The sequence below is a fragment of the Sciurus carolinensis genome, chromosome 18, assembly GCF_902686445.1.
Source record: "Sciurus carolinensis chromosome 18, mSciCar1.2, whole genome shotgun sequence".
Lineage (NCBI taxonomy): Eukaryota > Metazoa > Chordata > Mammalia > Rodentia > Sciuridae > Sciurus > Sciurus carolinensis.
Window position 1 is genome coordinate 39,365,510 of NC_062230.1, and position 25,872 is coordinate 39,391,381.

The window sequence follows — 25,872 nt, forward strand, 5'->3', positions numbered from 1 at the left end:
CCCGCTCTGCCCTGTTGACCATTGACCTTCCATCTTGGGGCTCTGGGAGGGGGGCTTAGGTGGGCCAGGAAACCTGGGATGAGAGAGGTAAGTTCATTAATCAAGGAGACTGGATCTCAACAGGAAAAACCCAAGTACTTACCCTCTCACCACAGAGCAAGCGCCATGACATCCACACACTTGCCACCAGGGGGCGCCGTGGGCCTCCCTGGGCAAGGGATCTCTGGACGGCCTTGGCACTGGGGCTTCCTTCCACCTCACTTCCAGGTAACCAACAGCCTTCCAAGGGGCTTGGTGCTCCCAGCACCCGGTGACCTTCTGCTTAAGTGCAGTAGAAATCATGCCTGGGAACCACTCTGCATGACTGCTTTTCCACTTACTCATTTTCGTCTTTTAACGAATCTGATTTCTGAGGGGGGAAATGTGGATTTTCATTTCTCAGGTATTTTGAACAATATTTTGCTTACGTGTTACCAAGACCTCTGCTCTGGGGATTAAAGGTACATGCCTCCTACATCTTTCAGTAGAATGCAACTTTTGTCTGGGGAAAACATCCTCGGTTTTCAAACCTAAGACCACATTTTATGTGACAGTAAAATTTCCACATCTGCTTTCATTTTTTTCTGCAATTCTTTCAACAATGTAGATGAAAACTGAAATAGAAGGAAAGCATTTGGAAAGAAACGACAGGCGGGGGATGTGGCTGACCCGTAGAACTCATGCCTAGCATGCACAAGTCCCTGGGTGTGATCGATCACTGGTACCTCAAACAAAAAATCAAATAGAAAGAAATGACAGAAAACCTGTCCTCACCCACTTCTGCTTGCATTCACAGGAATATGCCAGCTGGCATCTTGTAAGAAGGTCCAGTTTTGCTGAGTGTGATGGCTCACACCTGTGATGCCAGTGACTTGTGAGGCTGAGGCAGGAGGGGTGCAAGATCAAGGCCAGTCTCAGCCACTCAGCGAGACCCTGCAGCAAACTAGAACTAAAAAAGGACTGGGAGTGTAGCTCAGTGCCCCTGGGTTCAGTCTCAGGACCTCTTCTCAGAATCTCTTCTCAAAACAGAAGAAAAATAAGAAAAAGATGCTCACCTATTCTTATTAACCCAATGATGGAGTTCTGTGAGTTTCACATGATTCAGAAAACTTGTGGGGATAAAGGCACAGCCTCCCACTGGAGCAGTCTCTGTTTTGGGGGTGGTTCCTAGTGGAAGGGATCCAGTGCCGGCCTGCAAGTCTCCTTTGAAGACATCACCCCAGTCCTTGTCATCTCCAGCACCATCCGCATCAGTGAGCTGCTCCCAGGACACCCAGCCATCGTGACTGAGCCTCTTTGTGCTCCTGGGTAGTGGCTTGCCTGCCGAGTCTGGTGCTGAGGAGGGTCTCTGCCTGGCCCCGGTGACCTACTTCCTGGGAAAGGGAAGAGCCTTCCAAGCCCTCCCTGCCAAGGGTACCCATCACTTGCTTCAGCCCACGTGGGGTCAGGGATGTTCCAAGTGCAGCTAGTGCTTCTGCCTCTTCAGACTTGCTCGGTCTGGACACACCCCCTGCTCATGCACCTGGAGCCCCCGGGCGGGACCCCAGCACGTCCCAGCACCAAACGGGTGCTGGGGGCATTCCTGGAGCCCACCTGGCTCTTCCTCTCTTCCAGTCCCCCATCTATTTCCCACACTTTTAACGGTGGAAAATGAGGGTGCACACTGAGGCACAGGAGTCCAGCAGCATCCTGCCCCCTGGTTCGGACACTCACCACTGCAGAGGCCATCTTTACCTTCTCCCTCTTTATTTACCCATTTATATGATACAGGCAGCTGGACCCAGAGTTGTCCACAAGCCAGACAAGTGCTCTATCCCTGAGTTAAATTCCCACACCCCTGACCCCTATTGGTTTTCTCTTTTTAATTTTTTTTTTTTAGTTGTAGATGGACGCAATACCTTTATTTTATTACTTTATTTTTTAAATTTATTTTTATTGTAAACAAATGGGATACATGTTGTTTCTGTTTGTACATGGAGTAACAGCATACCATTTGTGTAATCATACGTTTACATAGAGTAATGATGTTTGATTCATTCCGTTATTTTTTTCCTTCCCCCCCAGTCTTCCCACCTCTCTTTTCCCTCTATACAGTCCCTCCTTCCTCCATTCTTGCCCCCCTCCCACCTCCATTATGTGTCATCATCCACTTATCAGTGAGATCATTTGCCTTTTGGATTTTTGAGATTGGCTTATCTCACTTAACATGATATTCTCCAATTTCATCCATTTGCCTGCAAATGCCATAATTTTATTATTCTTTATAGCTGAGTGATATTCCATTGTATATATACCACAGTTTCTTTATCCATTCATCAATTGAAGGACATCTAGGATGGTTCCACAGTCTGGCTATTGTGAATTGAGCAGCTATGAACATTGATGTGGCTGTATCTCTGTAGTATGCTGATTTTAAGTCCTTTGGGTATAGGCCGAGGAGTGGGATAGCTGGGTCAAATGGTGGGTCCTTTCCAAGTTTTCTAAGGAATCTCCACACTGCTTTCAGAGTGGCTGCACTAATTTGCAATCCCACCAGCAATGTATGAGTGTACCTTTTTCCCCCCATCCTCTCCAACACCTATTGTTGCTTCTATTCTTGAAAATCGCCATTTTAATTGGGGTGAGATGGAATCTTAGTGTAGTTTTGACTTGCATTTCTCTTATTACTAAAGATGGTGAACATTTTTTCATATGTTTGTTCATTGCTTGTAGATCTTCTTCTGTGAAGTGTCTATTCATATCCTTATTAATTTATTTTTATGTGGTGCTAGGGATCAAACCCAGTGTCTCACCTGTGCAAGGCAAGCGCTGTGCTACTGAGCCACACCCGAGGGCCCCTATTGTTTTTATTTTTGATTTTGGGACAGGAAAAAGGGCAGCATGTCCCCGTCCTCTTCAGGCCTCCTAACATTTGTGACCCCAGCTTTAGCCATCCACTGACAGCCTGGCAGAGTCAGGGCCGGTCCTGTGCAGGGTCAGAAGTTGCCCAGGCTGTCCTGGGACTCAGGATGCTCCTGCCTCATTCTTCTGAGCTGCTGGGATTACAGGCATTCGCCACCACATCTGGCTGAGTCTTGGTCTTTACAGCCTTTGCTCATGGAACACCCCAATCCGTTTTAGTCAGCTTTTTCACTGCTGCGACTGAAAGACCCGACCAGAACAACTGCAGAGGAGGAAAGGTTGATTGGGGGCTCACAGTTTAAGAGGTCTCAATTCATAGACAGCAGGCTCCATTGCTCAGGGCTCCAGGTGAGGCTGAGCATCATGGCCGAAAGCAGTGGCAGAGGGAAGCAGCTCAAGGATGATCAGGAAGCAGAGAGGCTCTCCCAACAGATACACATAGGCCCCTGACCACACCCCTAAAGTCCACCTCCTCCAGCCACACCCTACCAGCCTTCAATTGCCACTCTGGTAATCCCTATCAGGGGATTAAGGCACTATTGGGTTAAGGCTCTCACAAGCCAATCATTTCTTCTCTGAACTTCTTGCATTGTCTCACACGTGAGATTTTGGGGCACACCTCACATCCAAGCCATAACACCCCTCCAAATCTTCGCTCTGCCTTCCGAGCTTCTTTCTTTGCTTTCTCTGTGAGCTCACCACCGCATTCCTCAGCTATGACCAAGTAGTGCTCAGCCCTTCTGAAGATGCTCTGCTTCAGCAGTGATATTTCCAACTTCTCCACACTCTTGTTCTCTGATGGCTCCTTTCCTGCACAATTCTTGCCTCCTCCCTGCAGACTCCTCCTGAATCTTGCTGAGGGACACTAGTTCCCTCAGGGTGTGGAGGCGCATGCTGGTAATCCCAGTGACTCAGGAGGCTGAGGCAGGAGGATCTCAAGTCAGGCCATCCTTGGTAACTTAGCAGATCCTGTCTCTAACTTTATTTGAAAGGGCTGGGGGATGGCTGGGTGTTAGAGCACCCCGGGCTGTACCTCCAGTAGGAAGAACAAAGAAGCACTTTCCCAGGTGTCTGCTCTCCCTGGGTGATCTGGACTCTCTCTGCGCTCAGCTGACCTTACTGCAACAGAGCTCTCTGATGAAGGCTCCTGGGACATTCCTCATCCTCCTCGTCCTGCAGTCCAGGGCTAACTCAGCAGGAGCAGGTTGCTCCAATCCAGCACAGCCCAAGCAAAGCACTGCCCTTGACCAGCTCTGGGGGAATCACGGGAGCCCTTGGACCATCCTTCCCAAGGAGTGTCCCTGCAACCCTGGAGGATGGTGAACTCTTGGCCCCACTAAGAGTGGGATTCCCCGTGGGGCTCGGGCCACGTGGCACACTTGCACCTGTGCAGGGGCTGGAGACTGAGTAACCAAGGTCCCCACCTGGGCATCTCATGCCTCCCTGAGCACACCTCAGTCCAGGCCTGGCGCTCAGATGCCGCTAGCTTCCCTGTGGCACTACTTCAGGCCAGCAATCTCAGGTCCACTCTGGGGGAATCAGCCCTGACACTGGCCTCTGCTGGGGAGCACACTGGAAGCTTGGGCTTGTGTCCTCACCCAGGAGCACACTGACCCTTCTGAGTTCTGTGGGACCCCCAGGAATCTCTGACCAGGGGTGTCGGTGTGGATGCCTGGCTGGCTTCCATTCACCAGTGGGGGCGCACTGCCCCTGCTCCCACAGGAAGTAGAGTCCCTGGAGGCCCCTTGCAGTTGTGTGAGGCCCCTGCAGGCAGCTCAAGCCCTGGGCATGGTCAAAGAGTCAGGTCCGACTCTGCAAAGGACAAGCACCTTCAGCAGGAGGCCCCACACAGCTGCCTGCAGACCAGCCTCCCATCAGGGGGTGCTAATGGGCTTTCCTGGGGGGCTCCTGGCTGGGGACCATGTCCTTGTTCCTGGGGGAATCTGTGAGTGGGGGAAGGGCATCCGAGGAGGCAGCCAGCACCCCCGGGGCTGAGACAAGAGCGGGGTGGTTGGGGTTCACTGGCTGCAGCACCACATCAGGATGGAGGAGCCGAAGGCACTGTGGTCCCCGAGCGGCCCCTGGCCCCAGGGAGCTCCCTGGGAGAAGGCGGTGGTCAAGGCCGCCAGCCTCCTGCGCCTCCCGCAGGGGGCGCCGGCAGGATGTGGAGCGGCAGAAGCAGAGGGGCCGTCAGGTTGCAGAGGAGGCCATGGGCGAGCGGCCCTGCTGGCTGCCACTGCTGCTGCTGCTGGCGCTGCTGAGGTGCATGGGACTCGAGGCGCAGGGTGAATTCAGGGGGCGCTGCGGGCAGGACGGGGCGATGTGGGACCCTGGGGCCGTGCAGGTCCAGGGGCGCTCACCTTCTCGCCCCCACTCAGAATCGCAGGAAGAGAACCCGGAGTCAGGTGAGCGGCCAGGCCGTGCGCTCCCGCGCGGTGGCCCGCAGCGCGCGCCGAGGTCGCTCATCTTTCCCTCTCCTCCGCCTCAGGTCCCATGAACACGCTGCTGCTGTCAAGTAACGGCCGGACCCTGGGGGAGGGCCGGGGCGGGCGCGAGAGTGCCCTCTTCCTCCGCCGCAGGCCCGGGATCGCGCGGGCCCGGGGGGCGAGCTCCGGGGAGCCCCTCGTGGCCAGGCAGCCCGGGCCGCGGCGGGCCTGCTCGCGAGCTCACCGCGGCTGTCTGCGCGCCAGGGCCCTGCGGCCGCCGGGCGGTGCGCCCTCTGATCGTGGGCGGAGTGGAGGCCTCGCGCGGGCGCTGGCCGTGGCAGGCCCTGGTGCGCGTGCCCAGCGGCGAGAAGTGCGGCGGCAGCCTGCTCAGCCGCCGCTGGGTGCTGTCGGCCGCGCACTGCTTCCGCAGGTGAGTCTGCGCGGGCGCAGGGACGCCACCCGGCCTCGCGGGGGGCGCGCCTGGTTCCTGGACCGGGCCTCGTGCTCCCCTTTGCTTCGAGCAGCGCTGCACCTCCTGGCAGACGAACGACTTCACAGAGGCGCCCCTGGAGGGAGCCCTTTCACACGCTGCCGCCGGCTTCACCAGAGCGCTACCGTGCATTTGTGCTGTGTTTTCCCTTCTTTTTAACCAAACGGCTTCACCTTATTTCGCCTCCCAGTGGAGTGGGCGGCTTGCGTTGAGGAGGGGCTGCGCTGGCCCCCAGCCGCTGCGGGACTCCCAGCGCAGGCCCGGCACTGGCCTCACACGTGCTCAGTCCTTCTTGGCCAGATCCACAAGGGTCTGGGCCCGGACAAGTCACCAGGGGCAGCACAGTCCTGCCCCTCCTCCCCAGTGTCTGGCTGGGGCTGTCTGGGTCCCTGGTCTCTACATGGGTCCCTGGGGCCCGTAAGAAGGACTTGCCATGCACACTAATGGTGTCCACGATGAGCAAGTGGTAGCAGCCCCACAGCATCACCTGGGCCCAGGTGTGCTCAGGTGGCCAGTGCCCCTTCCCAGGGCCCTGGTGATGGCTCTCTTCTCCCCTGCTAGGACCCCTCGTGCTTCCAAGTGGGTAGTCCAGCTTGGTGAGCTGACTCTGCACTCATCTTTCTGGAACCTGCGGGCTTACCGCAACCGGTACAGAGTGAAGGACATCATTGTGAACCCCCGGGCTGAAGGGAAGCTCCACGACATCGCCCTGCTGAGGCTGGCCTCCTCAGTCACCTACAGCAAGTACGTCCAGCCCATCTGTGTCCTGTCTTCCACCTTCATGTTCCTGCACCGGTCTGACTGCTGGGTGACTGGCTGGGGAGCAATCCATGAGAATATGGGTAAGGCTGGGGACAGAGGGCTGGGCTGGGCACTGTCCTCATCCCATTCAGCCACCAGGCCCAGCTGCCCCTCGATGGCCTTGGGCACCTGCTCAGCACTCTCTCCTCATGGGCTTCCCTCCTCTTGCTCCCACTGAGGGCAGGAAGCACAGGCTCAGTCCCTTCCCTTCAGACACTGCGTGGGCCAGAGGCAGGGTGCAGGGGAGGCCGGCTTGGCAGGTGCCTTTGCTAGCCAGCGGGTGGCGGGCTCAGGACAGCCTCCTGACAGGGGTCTCAGGCCTTAACTTCCTTACACTGAGAGTTAGTTCACAAACCAAAACTTTAAAGCCAGCAGTGGCCAAGCATGCCGTTCAGAGTCTGAACGTTCACAGAGCTGTGTGGCCGTGGGCACTAACTGCAGGGCAGCTCCTTCTCAGCAGGAGCCCCTGCCCTCCTTGGTCATTCCTCTCAATGCCCCCTGTGCCCTGGACCCGTCGCCGGTGGCAACACCGCCTGCCCTCTGCCTGTTCTGGACCTTCCTACTAATGCAGTGCACAGTGGGTGGCCTTTTGTGTCTGCTTCTTCCCAGGTTTGTCCAGTTTGCGGTGCCTGTCAATCCTGCATCCCTCCTTCCTTTTTCCTTTCCTTTCTTTTCTTTCTTTCTTTCTTTTTCTTTTTCTTTTCTTTTTTTTTTTTTTTTTTTTTTTTTTTTTTGATGTACAAATGACAGAACATCAATTGAACCACTGGAAATGTGAAGAATCACAGCTCGGTGTATTCAGCACGTTCATAACCCTGTACAAGGGAGGACTCCATGGAGACCCCCTTGCCACCTAGCTGTGGCTCCTTGTGGGCCCTCCCTGCAGCCCGAGAGCCACCACCCAGACTTCTCCTCTGCCTTGGCTTCTCCTGGGTATCTAGAGAAATGGCCTCTGCTCTGGCTTCTTTCACAGCCTCCCCTGCTAGCCGGTGTCCGAGCTCAGTGCTTCCCATGGACAGCAGTGTTCCCCCTTTGGCACATTGGTCCCGACCAAAGTCCTTGTCCCGTCATTGGTTGCTGGGCCCTCAGGGTTTGGCCTGCTGAGTGGTGGCTGCCGGGCTGAGCACACACATGCACACTGCTTGATGCCCCTCCAGGTACCCTTGGTGTGCTCCCGGTCACCGTATGGGACCAGGAGGTGATTCTGTGTCAGACCTTGGGACACCAGTGGTGGCAGCGGCAGCTCCTGCCTGCATCCTGTTAGTCCATCTGCCGGCATGTGTTGTTTTCACCGGTCCTTCTCTTTTCTTCCGGTTAGTTCTGAGGGCCGACCCAGGTCCTCAAGCATGCCTGGCAGGTGCTCTACCTCTCAGCCACACCCCTCCCGTTTTCCAGTTTTGATTGTGACTGTCTTTGTGGGTGTGATGGTGTCTAATTGTGATTCCCACTTATACTTCCCTAATGACAAATGACGCTGAGCTTCTTCCATGTGTTCATTGACCTTTCTGTATGCCTAGGAAAAATCGCTATTCAAATTCTTTGTCCGTTAATAATGGGGTTATCTTTTGGTTGAGTCATACTGCTGATCTACTCTAGGTAGATCCTAATAGAATATATGATTGGCAAATACATTCTCCCATTATCTGGATTTTCTTTTCACTCTCTTGGTTATGTATTTTGATGTACAGAACCTTTTAATATTAATGAAATCCAAGTTATTTATTTCTTCCTTTTAAAAAATATTTTCATTAGTGCATTATAGTTATACATACTAGTGGGGTTCATTTTGACATATTCACAAATGCATATAATATAATTTGTCTTCCTTTTTTGCTTGTACTTTTGGAGTTTTATCTTTTTTTTTTTTTTTCTGTGCAGGGGCATTCTACCAATAGCCTACATCCTTAGCCCTTTTTATTTTCTATTTTGTGGCAGGCCTTTCCAAACTCCTGAGGCTGGTCTTGAACTTGTGATCCTCTTGCCTAAGGCTCTGGAGTCATAGGGATTACAGGCATGGCTTTTGGTGTTGTATCTAAAACAACATTGTCAGATCCAGAATCCTGAATATTCACGTATTTCCCCTACATTTTCTTTTGTAATTTTAGCTCTTATGTTCATAATTTTGAATCATTTTGAGCTGAGGTTTGCATGCGATAAGAAGTAGTGGTCCAGTCTCACTCTTTGGCTTGTGGGTAGCCAGTTGTCCAAGCACCATTTGTTAAAGACCATTGAATTTTGCTGGAACCTTGTGAAAAATCAATCATCCATAGATGTGTTGGTTTATATCTAAGACTCACAATTCTGTTACATTGTTCTGTACATCTGTCTTTGTAGAATCAAACAGGACCATGCTGTTCGATTCATGTATCTTTGCAGTGTGTTTTGAAATCAGGAAGTGAATTATCCAACTTTGTTCTGTTTTTTTCAATATTATTTTAGTTACTTAGGGCCCCTGCATATTCTGGCAAATTTTAGAGGCAGGTTGTCAATATTGAAAAAGGCCACTGAGATTTGGACGGGGATTGCATTGAATACCTGGGTTGTTTAAGGGTGCATTGTCATGTTAATACATCTGCAATCATCAATATACACATTTCCATTTATTCACACCTTTCCTTGCTTTCAGTAGAAATTTGTGGTTTTTTTGTACAAGTCTTATAACACCTAAGTTAAATTTATCCAAGTTTTTATCTTTTGATGCTATTGTAAATGGAATGTTTTCTTAATTTCCTCTTTGGAGTGTGCATTGTTAGTATATAGGAACACAAATGACTTCTTTTTCAGTGTTGGGACTGAACTCGGGGGGCCTTCTCTCTGAGCTACATCCCAGCCCTTTTTCATTTTGTTTTGAGACAGGGCCTCGCTAACTTGCTGAGGCTAGCCTCTAACTTGCAATCTTCCTGCCTCTGTTCTCCTGGGATTACAGGCATGATTCTTGATCGTTGAGTCTGTAGCCTGCACTGCTGCATTTGTTTATTAGCTCTAGCAGCATTTCTATACACATTTCTTGTGCACTCACTCTTTCTGTATATAAGGTCATGTCATCTGGGAATGGAGGTCATTTTATTCTCCAGCCCCCCATTGGGTTTTCTTTTCTTTCCTTCCTTCTCTCTCTCTCTCTCTCTCTCTCTCTCTCTCTCTCTCTCTCTCTCTCTCTCTCTCCTCATTGCTCTGGTGAGAACTTCCACCTCTACATGGAAAGCACTACGTGGATGGAGGGGTGGGATCGGGCATCCTTCCCCTGTGCCTGGCCTTAGAGGGAAAACGTCCAGTTGTTTGCTCTGGAGCAAGCCTTTCCCCGTGGGCTCGTCTGCAGGGCCTTGGTGGTGTTGAGCAGTCCCTCTGTTCCTCCTCTGTGGAAGGCCACTGAATTTTGTCGATGCCTTTTCTGCCACAGTCCAGGTAGCCCTGTTTTCTTCCTTGTTCTATTGTGTCTACGCCGTATTGAGTTCCAAACGCAGACCCCGCGTCCTCCGGAATGAAGCAATGGAGCAGGCTTTGCTAGTGTTCTGCTGAAGATTTCCCTCATGCTTTCAGAAGGGAGCTTGTTTTCTAGCTTTCTCTCTTGTTGCTGTGGCGTTCTCGGGGCTGCTCTCAGGCTCCCCGGGCAGTGTTTTCCTTGGTCGTTTTTGGGGAGAGCTCAGGAAGGGCTGGTGTCCGTTCTTCTTGGACGCTGTCCCACCCGAGCTCTTCTTCGCTGGAGGCTCTTTGGTCACGGATTCCTTCGTGCACTGCCCCGGCTCATCTCCTGTCCTCACTCTGCTGGCTCGTCCTGCTCCTCTTTGGTTTCATTGATTTTCTCTATAGCTTTTCTCCATCAACTTCTCATTTCCTTCTTCCTGGTGGCTTTGGTTTATTCTTCTTTTTCCAGCTCCTTACTATGTGACCCTGGGCCACGGATCCGAGATTTCCCTCCTCATTAGTCGGCGCCGGCCGCGCTCCAAAGTGCTTTTGCTGCTGTCTGTGGGTTTGTGTCCATCTTCCTGCCGTTCAGGGTCTATCCTAATTTTCTCTGTGATTTCTTCTTTACTCATGGACCGTTTAAGAGTGTGCTGTTTAATACGCACAGGCGTGTGGATTATTCCATCTTCTTGCCGTTCCTGATTTCTTCTTCCCAGGGAGGATGTGCTGTATGGTGTCAGTGTTTTCCAACTCAGCTACACGCAGCGTGTCACAGAGACTGTTGCACACACCTCAGGGGGATGTATATTCTGCTGGCTTTTTGGAGGTCTGTTCTGTGTATTTCTGTGATATACTTGGCTTATGATGTTGTTCACATTTTCTATTTTTATTGATCTCTCTGCTTTCCCCATCCATTATTAAAGGCAGGGAATCAGAGTCTTCAGCTATTGATACGGAATGTTCTGTTCTTACCACCAATTCTGTCAATTTTGCTTTATGTTTTTTGGGGTTCTGTTATTAGGTGCATGGATGTTAATAATTTCTATATTTTCTTGAGGATTGGTCTCTTTTATCAATATGTAATTTCCTTCTTTGACTTTATAACAAGTGTTGATTTAAAGTTCACTTGTTATGATATAGTTTAGCAGCCTTAGCTCTCTTGGTTATTATTTCCATAGAGTCTCTGTTGCCAACCTTCTGCCTTTGTATGTCTTTGGATCTAAAGTGAATCCTGTGTAGAAGGTGTACAACTGGACCCTGATCCTAAATCATTCTGCCAATCTCTGCTTTCTAGATGGAACATCTAATTCCTGTACATTGTAAGTAATCACTGAACAGGAAATCCTTGCTTCTATTTTTTATTTGTTTTCTATATCTTATATCTTTGTATATCTATAGCTATCTCTTATATCTCCTCCCTCTCTCTCCCTCTCTCTCCCTCTCTCTCTCTCTCTCTCTACCCACCCCCCGCCTCTTGGTACCGAGCATGGAACGCAGTGGTGCTCTATCACAGAGCTACATCTGAGCCCTCTTGATTTTTCATTTTGAGGTCAACTGATCTCAAACTTGCAATCCTTCTGCCTCAGCCTCCCAAGTAGCTGGGATTATAGCCATGTACCGCCACACGGGCTCTTCTTTGTTTCTTATTTTTTCACTTGCATTTAAATGATTTATTAGGATATCATATAGGTTTTCTCTGTTTTTGTTTTATTATATTTTTCAGTTATTTTCTTAGTGGTTGCCCTGGATATTACAATTTGTATCTCCAACTTGTAATAATAACTATTGAATTAATACCAACTTAGCCTCAACAGTATACAAAATCTCTATTCCTGTATAGCTTTATTCCTTCACTTTTTATTCTTCTTATCCCAATTTATATCTTTATGCAGAACATTCACATGAATTCACAATTATTGCTTCATGTACTTCCTCAGGGCTGGGGACTGAACCCAGGGCATGCTAGGCAAGTGCTCTATCTGTGAGCTACACACCAGCCCCACACATTTGTCTTTTACCTTGGATAGGAAATAAAGAGTCATCAACTAAAAACACAGTAAGACTGGCTTTTCTGTTTTCCAGTGCATTTTCCTTCAAAGGTGCTGTTTCTTTCCTCGGATGACTTCAGGCTACTGTCTGGTGTCCCTTCGTTTCAGCCTGGAGCACCCCTTTTCCGTTTCCTGTGGGGGTCGGTCTGCTCGCAATGAACCCTCTCGGCTGTTGTTTATCTGAGAATGTCTTACTTTCTCCTTTTTTCATGAAGGAGAGCTTTGTATGATAATAGAACTCTGGCATGACCATTTCCCCATGCCCTTTGATTTTAAATGTGTCTTTCACTGCTTTCTGCCCTCCACGGTTTCTGGGAAGAAGCCAGCTGTCGATCTTGTGGACGGCCCCTTGAACTGATGCCTTGCTTCTCTCTGTGGTCGACACGGCTGTCTTTGCTTGATGATCTCATCACAATGTGTCTCAGTGTGGATCTTTGTGTTCACCCAGACTGGAGCTTGCGTGGCTTCTTGCACTTGTAGTTTCATGTCTTTCCTTAGATCTTGGATCTTTCATTCTGGATCCTGCAGCCCCAAACCACCTCGCCCTCCTTAAGCTCTACTTTCTCTGTGCTTTGGCAGGGAATCTCTCCAGTGGTGCACTCGGGCTGCCATCTGCATTGTACAAATTGGGAACTGAGTCTCGGGGGAGGTGCAACACCAGCCTATCCATTGGGTCCCTCTGGGACGGTGCTGATTGCCCCTGATGTGAGGTGGTCACCCGGGACCTTCCCCTGCTACCGGCCGTGACCTCCAGCCCACCCTGCTCCAGATGGCAGAGGAGAGGCTGAGCTTGCTTTCTGTCCCTGTCCTACCCCAGTACCTCTGCCACCCCCCTACCGCCTCCGGGAAGCGCAGGTTACCATCCTGAACAACAGCAGGTGCAGGGACCTGTTCAAGTTGCCCTTTCAACGCAGCTTCATCAGTTTCGACATGATCTGTGCTGGTGCTGAGAATGGCAGTGCAGATTCCTGCTACGTGAGTGCCTTGTCCCACCGGAAATCCCACCTCCCCGCCCCAGGGCTGAGAGCAGTCTCCGAGCCCCCTTCCAGCCCACACTTGGAGTTGAAGCAACTGCATCCTTATTCACCAGTGAGATACACACTGCTCACTTTCCACTGGTGGTGCCTCCTCCCACATCCCATCCATCCTGGAAGTAGAGACTGCACTTTGCAGATGCAGAAACTGGGGCTCTGTCCCTGCCGGGGAGCAGGGAATAGGACTCACGGCCCCCTGCCAGCTCCACAGCCACCCCTGCTCCCCCAGCTCCTCTGCAGGCCCCACGCACCCCGCCCTGGCTGGGCTCACCTAGGCTTCTCCCCAGGGTGACTCAGGAGGACCCTTAGTCTGCGACCTGGAAGGGCTGTGGTATCAGATTGGAATTGTGAGCTGGGGAGTGGGCTGTGGTCGGCCCACCAGGCCTGGAGTCTACACCAACGTCAGCTGGCACTTCGGATGGCTCTGGACACTGATGTCCCACAGTGCACACAGGCTAGACGCCTCCCTGCTGCCGCTGTTCCTCTCTACGCTCTGGGCTCTGCAGTTCCTGGAGCTGGCTGAGTCCAGTTGGCCCATGTGAGCACCACAGTGCTGATACACTCAGGGTCCTGTGGGGACAGCCTGCCAGACCAGGCGTCAGTCCCCTCCTGACCCATTTGCTAATAAACACAGTGCGTGTCTGAATTTGTGCTCTGCAGAGCTTTCTTGGCATCCAGTGGCTTCCTGGACAACTGTCTGTGTTCACCCATGACCAGTCCAGCCCAGGACCTGTCCCAAACTCCTAAACCTTGTCCAACTAGCCGAACCCTCTCCAGCAGGTTCAGTCATAAAGGTGACTTATGGAAAGCCCCAGGATGTCTGAGCCAGGGAAGACTGGGGTAGGGTGCCAGAGAGCAATCACTCCCAACTGAGGACCCCCATATAGTGTGCCCCATCACCCCAGTGCCAGCTGAGCTTGATCCTACCATGGTCCCCCAAAAGCCAACCTAAGACCAGGACTAGGTGCAGGTAGTTTACTTGGGATGTGACGAAGTGGGGAAACCAGGGCAGGGAGGACAGAGATTATACAAAAAGGAGGTTACCATTGTGGGTAACCTCACACTCACCCACTGAGGACAAGGACAGCAGGGCTGGCATTCCTCCTGACCCCCAAGGCACAGCAAGGTCCGGAGGCATGGGATTCTCCAGAGCAGGAGCTGATCCCAGCTGAGGCTGTCAGTCAGAGCTTCACCACCCGAAGCAGCAGCAGCAGGTGAGGCAGGAGCAGTGGGAAGGCACCTGCCTTGTCTGTGCCCCGCAGGCCCTCCTCAGCGTGGCCAGGGCTCCTGTCCACCAGGGCAGCCTTGCGGCGGGGCTCTAGCCTATTCAAGCAGAGCGGGTTTTGCAAGATTCCCGAATGCTCTGAGCCCAGAAGACGGAGATGCTCTGGCCAGATTCCTCCCTCCCAGTGCCACCTCCCCAAGCCTCACTTCATGGAAAATGCACCCCTGAAGCTCATGTTCCTTTGACCTCTGTGTCTGGGAGGAAGGCCGGAGAGGGCTCTGATTCCCCATCCTGGGCAGGGGTCCACTACCTTGCTATCCGTCTGCCCTGTGGGTCTGCATCATCAGTGGGCAGTTCAGCTGATGTGGGTGGACTGGCCAGTTTGCTGCAGGGAGGCTGCATTGTCCCTCTGACTCCTGGGGTGCCATCCATGGGGAGTAGAGGAGAGTCCCTGTCTGGAGAAGAGGAAGATGGAGCAGGTAGGAGAGCTGGGTGTGGATCGGAAGGGAGGTTCCGAGGGGTGTCTGGAGCCACATGCCGATTCCAGAGAGAAGAGGTGATCCAGGGCCCTGTCTGATCTGGGGACTTCTGGATGGCACTGAACAATGGACTAGAGTGGAAGTTGGTCAGAGGGATCGTGTCAGAAATAAGCAGTGGGTCACAGACCCAATGCCACATGCTGCTGGGACGTCGGAAGGGTGGGGCCTGGAGAAGAATCCAGGTGCTTTTCCTGAGTCTGAGCCTGGCCACAGCTCAACAGACTGATTGGCCAGCAGGGTGCAGGTGGACGGTGGCCTGGAGGAACCTGTCAGAGAGAAAAGGTAGTTGCAGAGCCTGGCGCTCCCAGCTGCAGGGGTCGACTCTTCTTCAGCCCCTGCTCCCTCAACCTGGCTGGGACTCCTCAACTCCCAGTACAGAGGCAGCCCGAGCTGAATGCCTATGTCCCCTCAATTTGTGACTTCCAATGTGACTATGAGGGGGTGGAACCTTTGGAGGTGATCGGGTGCTGGTGAGGTCATGAGGGCGGGGCTCCAGGATGGGGTTAGGACCCTCATGCTAAGAGGTCCTAACCTCAGAACTCTCCTCAGCTGCCTTCCTCCTGGCCAGGGAGGACACGGGAGAAGGCAGCTGCCTACCAGCCAGGAAGCAGCCATCACCGAGAACCCAATCCATAGGAACCTTGACCCTAGACTTCCAGCCTCCAAGCATAACCGGCCGTTGCTAAGCCATGGCAGTCCTCGGGGCAGCCTGAGCTCGTTAAGACACCAAGTAGGAGCCGCCAGCCCTGCCTCCCCATTTGAATATAGTTTAATTTTTTTAAAAATTTAATACCCATACTAATGGGATTTTAATAACATTAAAGATTAGGTAAAATGCATGCCCGGATGTCCTGACTGTCCAGTAGGTATTGAGTTTTCCTGGAGAGAATAGATAAAATGCCCAGCAAGTGCCCAACGTGAACACGAGTAGATGCAGCAGCAGGGTCCCAGGGACTTAGAGTGGACTCGCCTCCTGCTCCCCAACGCCTCGAAGCCTTCTGGGGAGGGGGCCTCATTCCCCCATGGTAGCCACTCAAGGGAAGTCCATGCACGAAGGCAGCCTCTGCCCTCACCCCTGAGAGTTCCCATCCCCTTCCCAGCAGCCTCTTCTGGTGTCCGAGGTCTCAGTGATGGGCGGAGGCTGCATGGTGAAGCCAGTTCCCCCTTCGCCCCGGAAAGTTCACTCTGTCCCAAGGCCAGAGGTAGGGACTGAGACTCCCACCTCCACGTGAGGCTGGGACGTCCTACAGAGGAGGAGCCTGTCCCTCAGGCTGCAGCTCTGAATGAGCCACTGATGGAGGCCCTCTGGCCTGCTGTGCTGAGATCGGTCTTCCCAAGCCCCACGTCAGGAGGGCAGGGAGGCCGGGCCTGTGTGACCTAATCCAACTTCTGACACACAAGGCCACCCAGCCAGGGCCCACCTCTCTGGGAGGAGAAGGCCTCATTGTTCAGCTTCCTGGCAGAGTGCAGCCTGGGGCGTGCCCAGGACATGGAGTAAATGCTCAGTAAATCCCCCTCCTGGGAGCCCTGATCCCAGGGGACAAAGGGCCTGTGTTGAGCATCTGTGAGAGCAGGCTCAGGGCCAGCACTCGGCCTAGGTGGCTGGAGGGTGCAGCGTGGGGTTGATCCGGGATCCGGACCTCCCCGCTGTGCACACACAGGGCCAACACGTGTGTGCCTACTCCTGCGTATAAGAGCCGGGGTCAAGTGTGTGGCCTGCACTGCCGAGCACAGGCAGGCATGTGGGTCTGAGGCCACACTGGTCCGCTCTGTGGAAACGTGCCTCACGTGTGCTGTTGGCATGTCCTGTCCACCTCTGGCCAAGCTGCCAACTGCCTCTTCCTCCAATTTCCCACTACCCTGGGGGATGCTTCCTGGAGTCCTGGCCCACACAGACCTTCTCCTGGGTGCCAGATCCTTCCAGAAGGCATTGGAACAGGCAGCAAGCCTGCAAAGGTGCCTCAGGCTGGGACAGAACACAGCCCCCTTTGTGTGGCCTCCAGGCCCCTGCCTCCAAGAGCTCTGCTGCCGAGGGCTCGGCTCCTCCACCTCCACCTCACCTCCCGAAAGCTGCCCATGGCCTCAGCAGGGGGCCCTGCTACCCTGTCCCTGACCCAGCCTCCACTGCATCTGCAGGCCAGAGGGTCCCTGGGAGGACAGGTAGGACTGGGGCTCGGAAGGCACCTGAATCGGCCAAGCCTCCCCAGGCAGACACCGCTGGGGCTGGAACCAGGGGCTCTAAAGGCTGTTTGGCGTAGTCACCTGACTCCACCCGTCTAGCCAAAACCAAGAGGGCTCTGCGTTGCTCCAGGGAGGGGAGCGGGTGCCCTCCTGGGTGGGCAGACAGTGTGCGAGGGGCCGGGTAGCACAGTCGTGGGCTTCGTGGGCGGAGGGTGCCTGTGCTGCCTGTGTGCGGGAAGCAGCCCCGGGCGGGCGGCATGACTGGGTGTGGCTTCCCGCCCTGATGCGTCCTCTGTGGATGGCGGCATGCTCCCAAGTCACAGAACATGCTCTTCTTTTAAATTCGTCTGATGGTTTAACGTGTGAAGAACATTCTTAGCTCAGCAACGGGTGGTGGGCTGCTTTGGCCTGAGGGCCATGGTTTGCCCACCCCTGGCATAGGTAGTGCCTGGCCCGGGGAGTCCTGGGGGCCCTGGGGAAGCCCGGCCTGTCCTGCAGCCCCTCCCCTCCTGCCATCCCATGAGACCAGGGTCCCCATTCCCAAGAGTCTGTGCGACTTCCAGCCACTCCCTCCCCACCTTTTCTCTTAGAAGCTCACGGGGGCATCCAGACATGCTCACCCACACAGGGTTCCCTTGGGGGAAAGGCCCGCGTGGCGAGGACATGGGCCCTCCTCCCCACACCTCTGCGGTGTTGGGGTGTGGTGGACGCCACTGTGTCTGCGCCCTGTCATTGCTAGGAGAGGCTGTCCTTGGTAACCTGCTGCTTTTCCCAGAGAATCAGCCGTCGTCTGCCCGCAGCACCTGCGAGCAGGCTTAGGCATTCCAGCCTTTAGATGGAGAATCTGGATCCTCACAGCCACCCCAAGAGTAGATTCTATGCAGACAATAATCCACACGTAACAGATGACACGGTCTCAGCCCTGGTGAGCAGGGAGTGGGATCTGCCCCCAAGCCAGGCTCCAGTACCCAGTGTTGACCATCACCACACGGTGTCTGTCCCAAAGGTGGGAGCCCTGGGGACAGCCAAGACTGTCCACTCTGGCTCAGGAGGAGCTTGGCTTGGGCTCTGAAAACCTGCCAGACCTGGGGCCCTGCCAGGCTGAACGAGGTCCTGAACCCGGCTCTAGACAGGCAGGTGTCTGGGCCCCAGAGAGCTTCTGAGGACACCTATCCTGCTGCCCGCAGGCCCTCAAGCCCCCAGGGTCAAAACCTGCCTGGCCAGGTCAGGGAAGGGCTCTCCAACCCCTGAAGTCCAGGTCGATCCCAGTGCTGATGGAAGAGAACCCAGGAGTAAGAGCACAGTGCCCGTCACTGTCCCCAGTGCCTGTCACTGTCCCCAGTTCTGTTTGTGCAGATTCCTGGGCCAAAACAGCCAACACAGCACATCCGGGAGCCTCCCGCCTGGCCCTGGGGATTCCCCTGGGAAGAGCCCCCACTGCTCAGCTCCTTCCTTCCTGGCCCCCTGGTGGCCCCTGGCTCCTTCCTTCTGGACGGGGGCCACAGGCACCAGGAGCATATAAGGGGCGAGGAAGGGCACCCAGGCTGCAGGAGGCTCTCCCGGCAGGTAAGGTGCACCGGGAATCCGGCGTCTCCACTCTCCTGCCAAGAACCCTGGGTGCTGACTGGAAGCCATGCTGCTGTTGCTGACCCTCCTCGCCCTGCTGGGGAGCCCAGCCTGCTGGGCGGACCAAATGTCTGGTGGGTCTGCCCCCTCCAGCCCACGTCCCTGGTGGCCACCTCACCTCCCTCTGCCCAAGAGGCCCAGAGACTCTCCCAGCCCCTGTCCCAGGCTGCCTGCTCCCAGGGCCATGCTCTCTGCCTGTGGGGTGGGGTCCACTATTTGGGGCAGAGGTGGCCTCCAGCTGACGGCGTGGGTTTTCTCCCATCTTGGTCCTCATCCACGCAGAGATGTATGGGTCCAACAAGGGCACGTTTTTCTGTACCTCTGAGCACAAGGGAGAAGCCATCAAGGGGATCCGGGTGTCTACGAATATCCTTGGCATAATTTTAAAGTGAGTGGGGTCTGGGTGGTGGGACCCTGCCTCAGTGTCCCAACCCTCCCGGGTGTCAAGAACCTGGTAGAAGGTCCACGCAGGGCCTCTTCTCCCCGAATCCTCGCCTGGCTCCCAACGGCTCTTCAAGCCGGTGGATTCCTGAGTCGCAGAGCCACCTACCCAGCCTCCCTTTCCCTAGCACCTCCTGTCCTGCTCGCTGCCTCCCTCTTGACTCCACACTCTTGCCTTCTGGGTGCTCAGAGAGGGCTGGCAGTGCTTCTCCCTACCCTCTCCTTTCAACCCAAACAACTCAACCAAAAATGGCCCCTCAGTTCCAAGGCCTGATGGGACAACCAAGGGAAGGTGTATCATGCTAGGGTTGAAGAGAAAAGGAGGTGAGGGTCAGCGCAGGCTGCTGACTGAACATGTGTGGCCGAAGTGTTAGAGGCTGGAAACCCTAATACTGGATGCCCCTGCTTGAGGTCTGGGGCGGATTTTTGCCTTGCACTTAGGGGTTACTGGGGATGTGGGAGACAGAATGGTGTAGAGCCACCAATGGCAAAGCAGACAGTGGGTGGGGCAAGCTAGGGAAGCCCTAAGACAGCACCAGAGTGAGCCAAAGGACTCGGATAAGCCCAGCCAGGTGGGGTAGGTGAACAACTGACGCACCTGGAAGGAACTGCTCCTCAGGCCTGTGACCTGCTCCTAGGAGTGACTCGGACTGAGGATGTCCAGGCCTGGTACATGACAGCAGCCAGCTCCTCCTGAGGATCACAGGTCACGATGACTGGACCCTGCCTGAGCTCTCAGGATGCCCTCAGTGACCCTTCCCAGCAGTTCTTCCCACTTTACACAGGAGGAAACTGAGCGGGGGGAGGCTGGGCAACGGACTCAAGACCACAGGCCCCGAGACTGCTGAAGCCCAGGGTCTCACTCAGGAAGCACAGTGCAGGAGGGAGCAGGGCCCAGAGGAGCCGGGCAGTGCAGGGCTGCTCAGAGCTTGATCTGTCTCCCAGTTTCCAGGTGAAGTTTGGAGACTCCTGGGATGATATCCAGGGCGTTCCAGGTGGACGGGCTCAGGAATTAGAGCTGGGGTCAGACGAGTACATCACAGAGGTCCACGGCTCCTTCTTACTCAACCTCAAGTATTTGATCCTGTGCACCAACTGGGCTCGCTGTGCCTCGTTTGGGAAGATGGTTGGCCAGAACTTCTCCGCCTTCCCCAAAGAAGAAGACCATGTGCTCACGGGCATCTGTGGCGTGCATGGTCTCATTGGCATCAAGGGCATTGCCCTTAAGTGGGGTTCTGTACCACTGAACTCAACTGCAGAAGAAAACGGCTACCCTAAGTGAGGCCGTCGGGCTGCGCTGGCTCAAGTCTGGCTTTCGAATCTACCAATCAATAAAGCTTCTGCAATAGCAGTGTGTCCAGGCTCGCTCCTTGGGTTTGAGGAACCAAAGTCCCCAGGGCTGGAGCCCAGTGAGTAGAGATGAGGGATGGGCCCATCCAGCTGACCTCCACTGACCAGGCCCAGCTGCAGGCTTCTCTGAGTGTGCAGGGACAGGGATGCCATTCATTCCTTCGTTTGTTCACAAAGCAAGCTTTTGCGAAGGTCTTGTTCACACTTGCTTCCCCTGAACATTGGGGAATTGAAAAAGGGCCAGTGACGTGTCCAGCTGAGGAACTGGCTGTCCCAGTGGGACAGATGCAGAGGCAGACGGTGGCAGCGTGTTGTGGCATCTGTACTGATAGGGACACCAGCAGGTAGTTGTGCATAGATAGGCACTTGTGGGTGGTGGCATTGTGCTTCGGGGACCACTTCCTGGAGGAGGCAGCATCTGGGAAGTCTTAAAGGAGAGGGAGGAGGACGCCCCAGGCGCAGGATCAACGCAGCCAAAGGCAAGGAGAGCCAGGGAAAGCTGAGGACAGGGCTCTGCCTGCACACCCTGCTCACAGCAGTCCACAGACAGACTCTCCATGGTCTCTGTGTGCAAAACGAGGAAACTGAGGCATGGGGCACAGAGGATGTTGACCTGGCTCACACAGCACGAAGTGGCAGTGGTAGGGCCCAGCTGCAGGCTGGAACCTGGATCCTGGATGAAGGCAAAGATCTCACAAACTCCTCAACGCTCTGCATGAGATCCATGCTGATATTGTTCTCTCCTTTCATTTTTTTTTTTTTTCTTTCTGAAATTGTAAATGTGGAGAGCCCAGGAACCTCAGGGAACCAGGAACCAGGGTGGGGTTGGGGGTGTCTTTACTGGCTTTGCCCTCCATTGGATGTTTTGTGATCCCTTCTGTATGAACGTGACCTGACATGCCGCACAATGACATCTGTGAATTTAACACACCAGTTGTGGTCATCACAGGCACCTAAAAATTGACTCTCATAGGGGTCATGGGGCTCGTCCCTTAGGGCAGGCATTTATGTTTAAGACAACATTCTTTGGGCTGGGGTTGTGGCCCAGTGGTAGAGTACTTGCCTAGCACGTGTGAGGCACTGGGTTTGATTCTCAGCACCACATAAATAAACAAAGGCATTGAGTCCATCTGCAACTGAAAATATTTTTTTTTTTTTAAAAAAAGAACGTTCTAGCAAGTGTAGATGCAGTGATTTTGCAGGGGATCCTGCCCCCCCCCTTTTTTTTTCCTGTGTGGGGGAGGAGAAGCCACTGGGGTTGGCTGGGGACCTCCCCCCTCGCCTTCCCAGTTTTTCCACCATGCTGGGCAGTCAGTTCTGTAGCTTAATTTATTTCCTTCAACCGGCTTCTAAAAGGGAAATTGGTTTGCAGTACTACCCAGACTCTTTGTCCTTTCTTGGGCCGCACGGGAGACGGGAGGTGGCACCTGTCTTCCAATGCCTTGGTATGGCAACAGGGATGGTCAGGAATGGGGCCGTGGACTTGAGTGACAGCTCTGCTCCCCCAAGGCATCCTCTGCTTTGTGAGGGAAGATGGAGAGGACGAGGTGTCTGGGAACTCGAGGAGGGAGCCAGCAGCCGAAGGCGATGACGCCCTCTCAAGGAGCGGTTGCGGAGCGCAAAGCGGCACGGGCAACCCGGTTGGAGACTTCCGGGGAATCCCGTCATGGTGCCCACAGCCAACACTCAGAGCACTCTGCGTGCCAAGCCCTGCATCGACACCGGCTCTGGCTGGGGTGCTGCGCTTGCTCTCGGGGACCTCGGGTCCGACTGCGTAGACTTGGAGGCCGTCCCCGTGCAAACGGCTTAGTGCGCGGGTGTAGGGCCAAAACGAGCCCACTCTCCTTAGTGACGAGGGCCGCACCGGCTCTCACAGGTGCGAAACTACGCAACCGGGGATTCGGGGCCGCTCTGGCCTTGCTGCCTCCAGCCCGGGGTCATCAGATCTCCCAGCCCCACCCGGCGAGCGCACAGGGGCACCAGGAAGCGGCGCCGGGTAGGGGCGCAGAACCCGCTCCGGAGCCCTTGTCCACGCGGGCGCTCGGCCCCTCGGGGACCTCGGTGGGCCCTGGGTGGGCGGCTTCGCTGGGGTAAAGCCCCATTTGGAGCCGATTCCCAAGCGTCAGAGGAGCCAGTGCCGGCCTTTAGCGGACAGGAGCTGCTGGCCGGGAGCCGGAGGGTGGGCGCGGAACTTCCGGCCTGCCGGGCGCGCGAAGGTGACCTAGCGCCTCCTGCTGGTGGTCCAGCGCAGGTGTCGGACCCGGGCCGTGCGCTGCGGTCTACGGCGGTCACGCGCTCGCCCGCCGGCAGCAGGAGCTCCAGCGCGCGGCCGCCGGTTCTACGCGGCGCCGGCTCCCGAGCGCGCCGAGCGGCTGCAGGATGCTGGGCAGAGACCGAGTCAGCCCGCACAGCCCCCAGGGACAGCCAGTTTCTTCCCTTGCAGGCTGGGCCCTCCCCGCGTTCAGAACGCACGCTTCGGGCTCCGGGCAGGTGCCGGCCGCGCTCCGCTTGGCAAGGGTCAGTCTGTCCTCCCCTGGCTGCTGGTTCCGGCCTCCGCCTCTTGAGATACGCCCCTCCCCCCGATCCCCCGAGATCCTGGCTCCAAGTGGGTGTGCTTCTCCCGCGGTCCTGGAGCCCTCGCGCCTGGGCCTATTCCTGCACGTCCTTGTGGGCCGGGATCGACCAGCTGCGACCTTGCGGGTCAGCTCTCCTACTGCCGGCCCCATCCTGAGCCTGAGGCTGCATCTTTTGCAGGGTCTGCACAGCTCACAATTTCTCCTCCTGGGAGCCTCCTCCCCAAACCACCCAGAGTCAGGCCGCAGCTGCCACCTTGAGATCCCTCCCTTAGACCGAGTAGACCAGAGGAGGACCTTGACCCACGCTGGACCGGTTATTCTCAGGGTCAGAGACAGCAAATCGGACCAGGCTTTGCATGGTCTCGTTGCATATGAATAGGGGAGTGCTAAGACATCCCAAGCAGATAAAATGCAGGTCTTTCGGTTCACTTTGAATTTCAGATAAACAATGAACTTTTTTAAGTGTATCCCGAACGTTGCATTTTAAAAGTATAACCATATCGAAAATAGTGAATTTTTTTGATGTGTGTGTGTTACTGGGGATGGAACCCAGGAGTGCTCTCCCACTGAGCTACATCTGCAGCCCTTGGTCATTTAGTTTTGAGACAGTCTCTAAATTGCCAAGGTGGACCTTGAACTTGCCATCTCCCTCCCTCAGCAACCCGAGTTGCTGGAATTATAAGTGTGCACCACTGAGCCCTGTGCAGTCATTGGATTTTTACGGGGACAAGTATATCCCCAATGCTGTACAGGACACGCTTACTCTAGAAAATAGAAGGCCCATAATCTTCCCGCTTTGGGAGGCTGAGGCGAGAGGGTCACAAGTTCAGGTCAGCCTGGGCAATTTAGTGAGATCTTGTTTTAAAATAAAAATAAAAGATCTGGGAATGTAGTTCAGTTGGTAGAGCACTTGCCTGTCATGCTCAAGGCGCTAGGTTCGACCCCAGAACAAACAAATAAATATAAATAGGCCGAAGATGTAGCTCAGCAGTAGAGCACCACTAGATTCAATCCCTCTACCTAACAATAGTGACAATTTATCTTTGATCTGAAATTCAGCTGAGCTGGGTACACCTCACTTTCATTTACTAAACTTGGCAACCCTGACCCAAGATACCCAGGGCCCTTGGGGAGGCTCAGACTGGTGGGAACAGTCAAGTTCCGGCCTGTCGGGAGACACTGCCTTTCTTGGATATCAAGAAGGACCAGTGGAGGGTGTGGGGGAGAACTGCGCTGTTCCACGGGCGAAGGCAAAGGGGTCTTTTCAGTCTGTGCTCACGACCAAGCGGCCCTAAGGCCGCCAGACCTCCGGGAGCAAGGGCCCTCGGAGCCCAGTAATTCGAAACCCGAAGCGCTTTCCTCCGCCTCCCTGAGGGTGCGCCCGTCCACCCGCGCCTGGGCATTTCTGCCCTTCTCCTCGCAGGGGCGCGCGGTCAGGCCCCGGAAGCCCGCAGCGTCCCTGTCTGGTGCGTGAGGACAGCGCGCCCTCTAGTGGCTCCAGCGAGAGCAGGGTGTGGGCGCAAGCGCGAGTGTGGCGCGGAGGCCCAGGAGCCAGAGCCTGACCCCTTGATGAGGCCCAGGGTTCCCACGAAGACCCGCATGCCCTGGTTCTCTCCCTGCTCTTCGCCCTGAGTGAGAAGTAGGAGCCGCCGCCCTGCATCTCTGGAGAAAGGTTGCAGCAAGGTGGCACAGAAGAGCCCTGAGGCCAGCCCTGCGTCTCAGACCGTGCTGCAGCTCCCCGTTCGGCCCCTGTGCCTGAGGTCAAACCGTGGGAGGCCAGGGCTGCACCCCGAGCCGGCCGGGACAGCGCTCACCCTGGGCGCTGCCGGCGGAACCAGAGGAGAGCCCGGCTCGGGAACAGCATCATGGCTCCAGCAGCGCTGGGCACAGGCCTTTTGGTCTGGAGCCCCGGGAAGGGCAACACTTCAACGAAGCTCTGGGGGGAGTTGCCAGAAGCCTCCAGCGCTGGTGTCTTGCGGGAGGTGACTGCACAGTGGCTCAGTAGGACCCTGTGTTCAAAGTTCGAGTGTTGCTGTGCCAAAATTCCTAAGGTTTCATCAAAGGGCCCCCCCTTTCACACTAGGCTCCCCAAAGTCTGCAGCCAGTCCTGGAAGAGCCCCATATTGTAAGACCCCTCCCATCCCTGCTTCCTGATCCAGTCTCCAGGTGGGTCAACTCATGCCCTCTCTTCCACTCTGGCCTCTCCTCCCAGGGCCACCTGGGACCCATCCCCTCTCTTACCTACACTGCACGGTCTGAGCCCCTCAGCCTGTTTATACCCGGGTGCCCCTCATCCATCCTCTCATGTGGGACCTCGAGGGCTCTACCCCTGGCAGGGGTTCTTGCAGGAACCCAGGAACTTTCTTTCCAAGGAATCCTGGGGCCCTGGGAGGTTGCCTAGTGGTGGGGAGCCCTGTCCTCCTACCCAAAGCCTGGGCGAACCTCCTGAGGGAGGCTGCAATGCTCAGGAGGGGATCTGGGGAAGGACAGGAGGGACAGGAGGCACTCTGGGGAGCTGCCGCCTGCTAAGCCCCTAGGCCCTCAGCAAACTGCAGCAGTGCAGGGGGAGAGGGAAGGGGCCCCGGTGGGCACAGGGATGGCGGGTCACTGGGAAGAGCAGGCCAAGGCCTCGTGATCCAGGCTTCCTCAAGCCTGAGGCAGGAAGCCTTGCCTGCAGGTTTTTTGTTCTGTTTTTCCCAGTCCGGGAACTGAACCCAGGACCTCCCTTGTGTTAAGCGAGTGCTGTACCATGGGCAGCTTGCCTGGGCGATCCCCAGTCCCTTTTCTTTCTTT

General features: G+C 55.0%; 2 protein-coding genes across 4 annotated transcripts; both read left to right on the plus strand.

Moving 5' to 3' along the window:
• Window positions 1–5,112: 5,112 nt before the first annotated feature.
• Window positions 5,113–13,880, plus strand: LOC124970807 (serine protease 41-like). Of its 3 annotated transcripts, none has more exons than XM_047534417.1 (7): window positions 5,117–5,225; window positions 5,319–5,345; window positions 5,429–5,455; window positions 5,631–5,796; window positions 6,418–6,698; window positions 12,925–13,082; window positions 13,429–13,880. In XM_047534417.1, exons 1-7 carry the CDS (start codon window positions 5,150–5,152, stop codon window positions 13,681–13,683), a joined length of 990 nt encoding a protein of 329 aa, XP_047390373.1. In that variant the 5' UTR covers window positions 5,117–5,149; the 3' UTR covers window positions 13,684–13,880. The 3 variants fall into 3 exon arrangements, with proteins under 3 accessions (XP_047390372.1, XP_047390373.1, XP_047390374.1); XM_047534418.1 differs by having other exon boundaries at window positions 5,120–5,202; XM_047534416.1 differs by having other exon boundaries at window positions 5,113–5,345.
• Window positions 13,881–18,651: 4,771 nt separating this feature from the next.
• On the plus strand, window positions 18,652–20,467 carry Zg16b (zymogen granule protein 16B). The gene is made up of 3 exons (XM_047534419.1): window positions 18,652–18,786; window positions 18,995–19,100; window positions 20,099–20,467. Exons 1-3 carry the CDS (start codon window positions 18,720–18,722, stop codon window positions 20,433–20,435), a joined length of 510 nt encoding a protein of 169 aa, XP_047390375.1. The 5' UTR covers window positions 18,652–18,719; the 3' UTR covers window positions 20,436–20,467.
• Window positions 20,468–25,872: the final 5,405 nt, after the last annotated feature.

Excerpts from the sequence above, each read along its gene's own strand:
- LOC124970807 (XM_047534416.1), top strand. The coding sequence starts at position 5,150 with ATGGGCGAGCGGCCCTGCTGGCTGCCACTGCTGCTGCTGCTGGCGCTG. Across the intron at positions 5,346-5,428 it reads GGAAGAGAACCCGGAGTCAG|GTCCCATGAACACGCTGCTG; the intron begins GTGAGCGGCCAG and ends CCTCCGCCTCAG. Across the intron at positions 13,083-13,428 it reads GCAGTGCAGATTCCTGCTAC|GGTGACTCAGGAGGACCCTT; the intron begins GTGAGTGCCTTG and ends GCTTCTCCCCAG.
- Zg16b (XM_047534419.1), top strand. The coding sequence starts at position 18,720 with ATGCTGCTGTTGCTGACCCTCCTCGCCCTGCTGGGGAGCCCAGCCTGC. Across the intron at positions 18,787-18,994 it reads CTGGGCGGACCAAATGTCTG|AGATGTATGGGTCCAACAAG; the intron begins GTGGGTCTGCCC and ends TCATCCACGCAG. Across the intron at positions 19,101-20,098 it reads ATCCTTGGCATAATTTTAAA|TTTCCAGGTGAAGTTTGGAG; the intron begins GTGAGTGGGGTC and ends TCTGTCTCCCAG.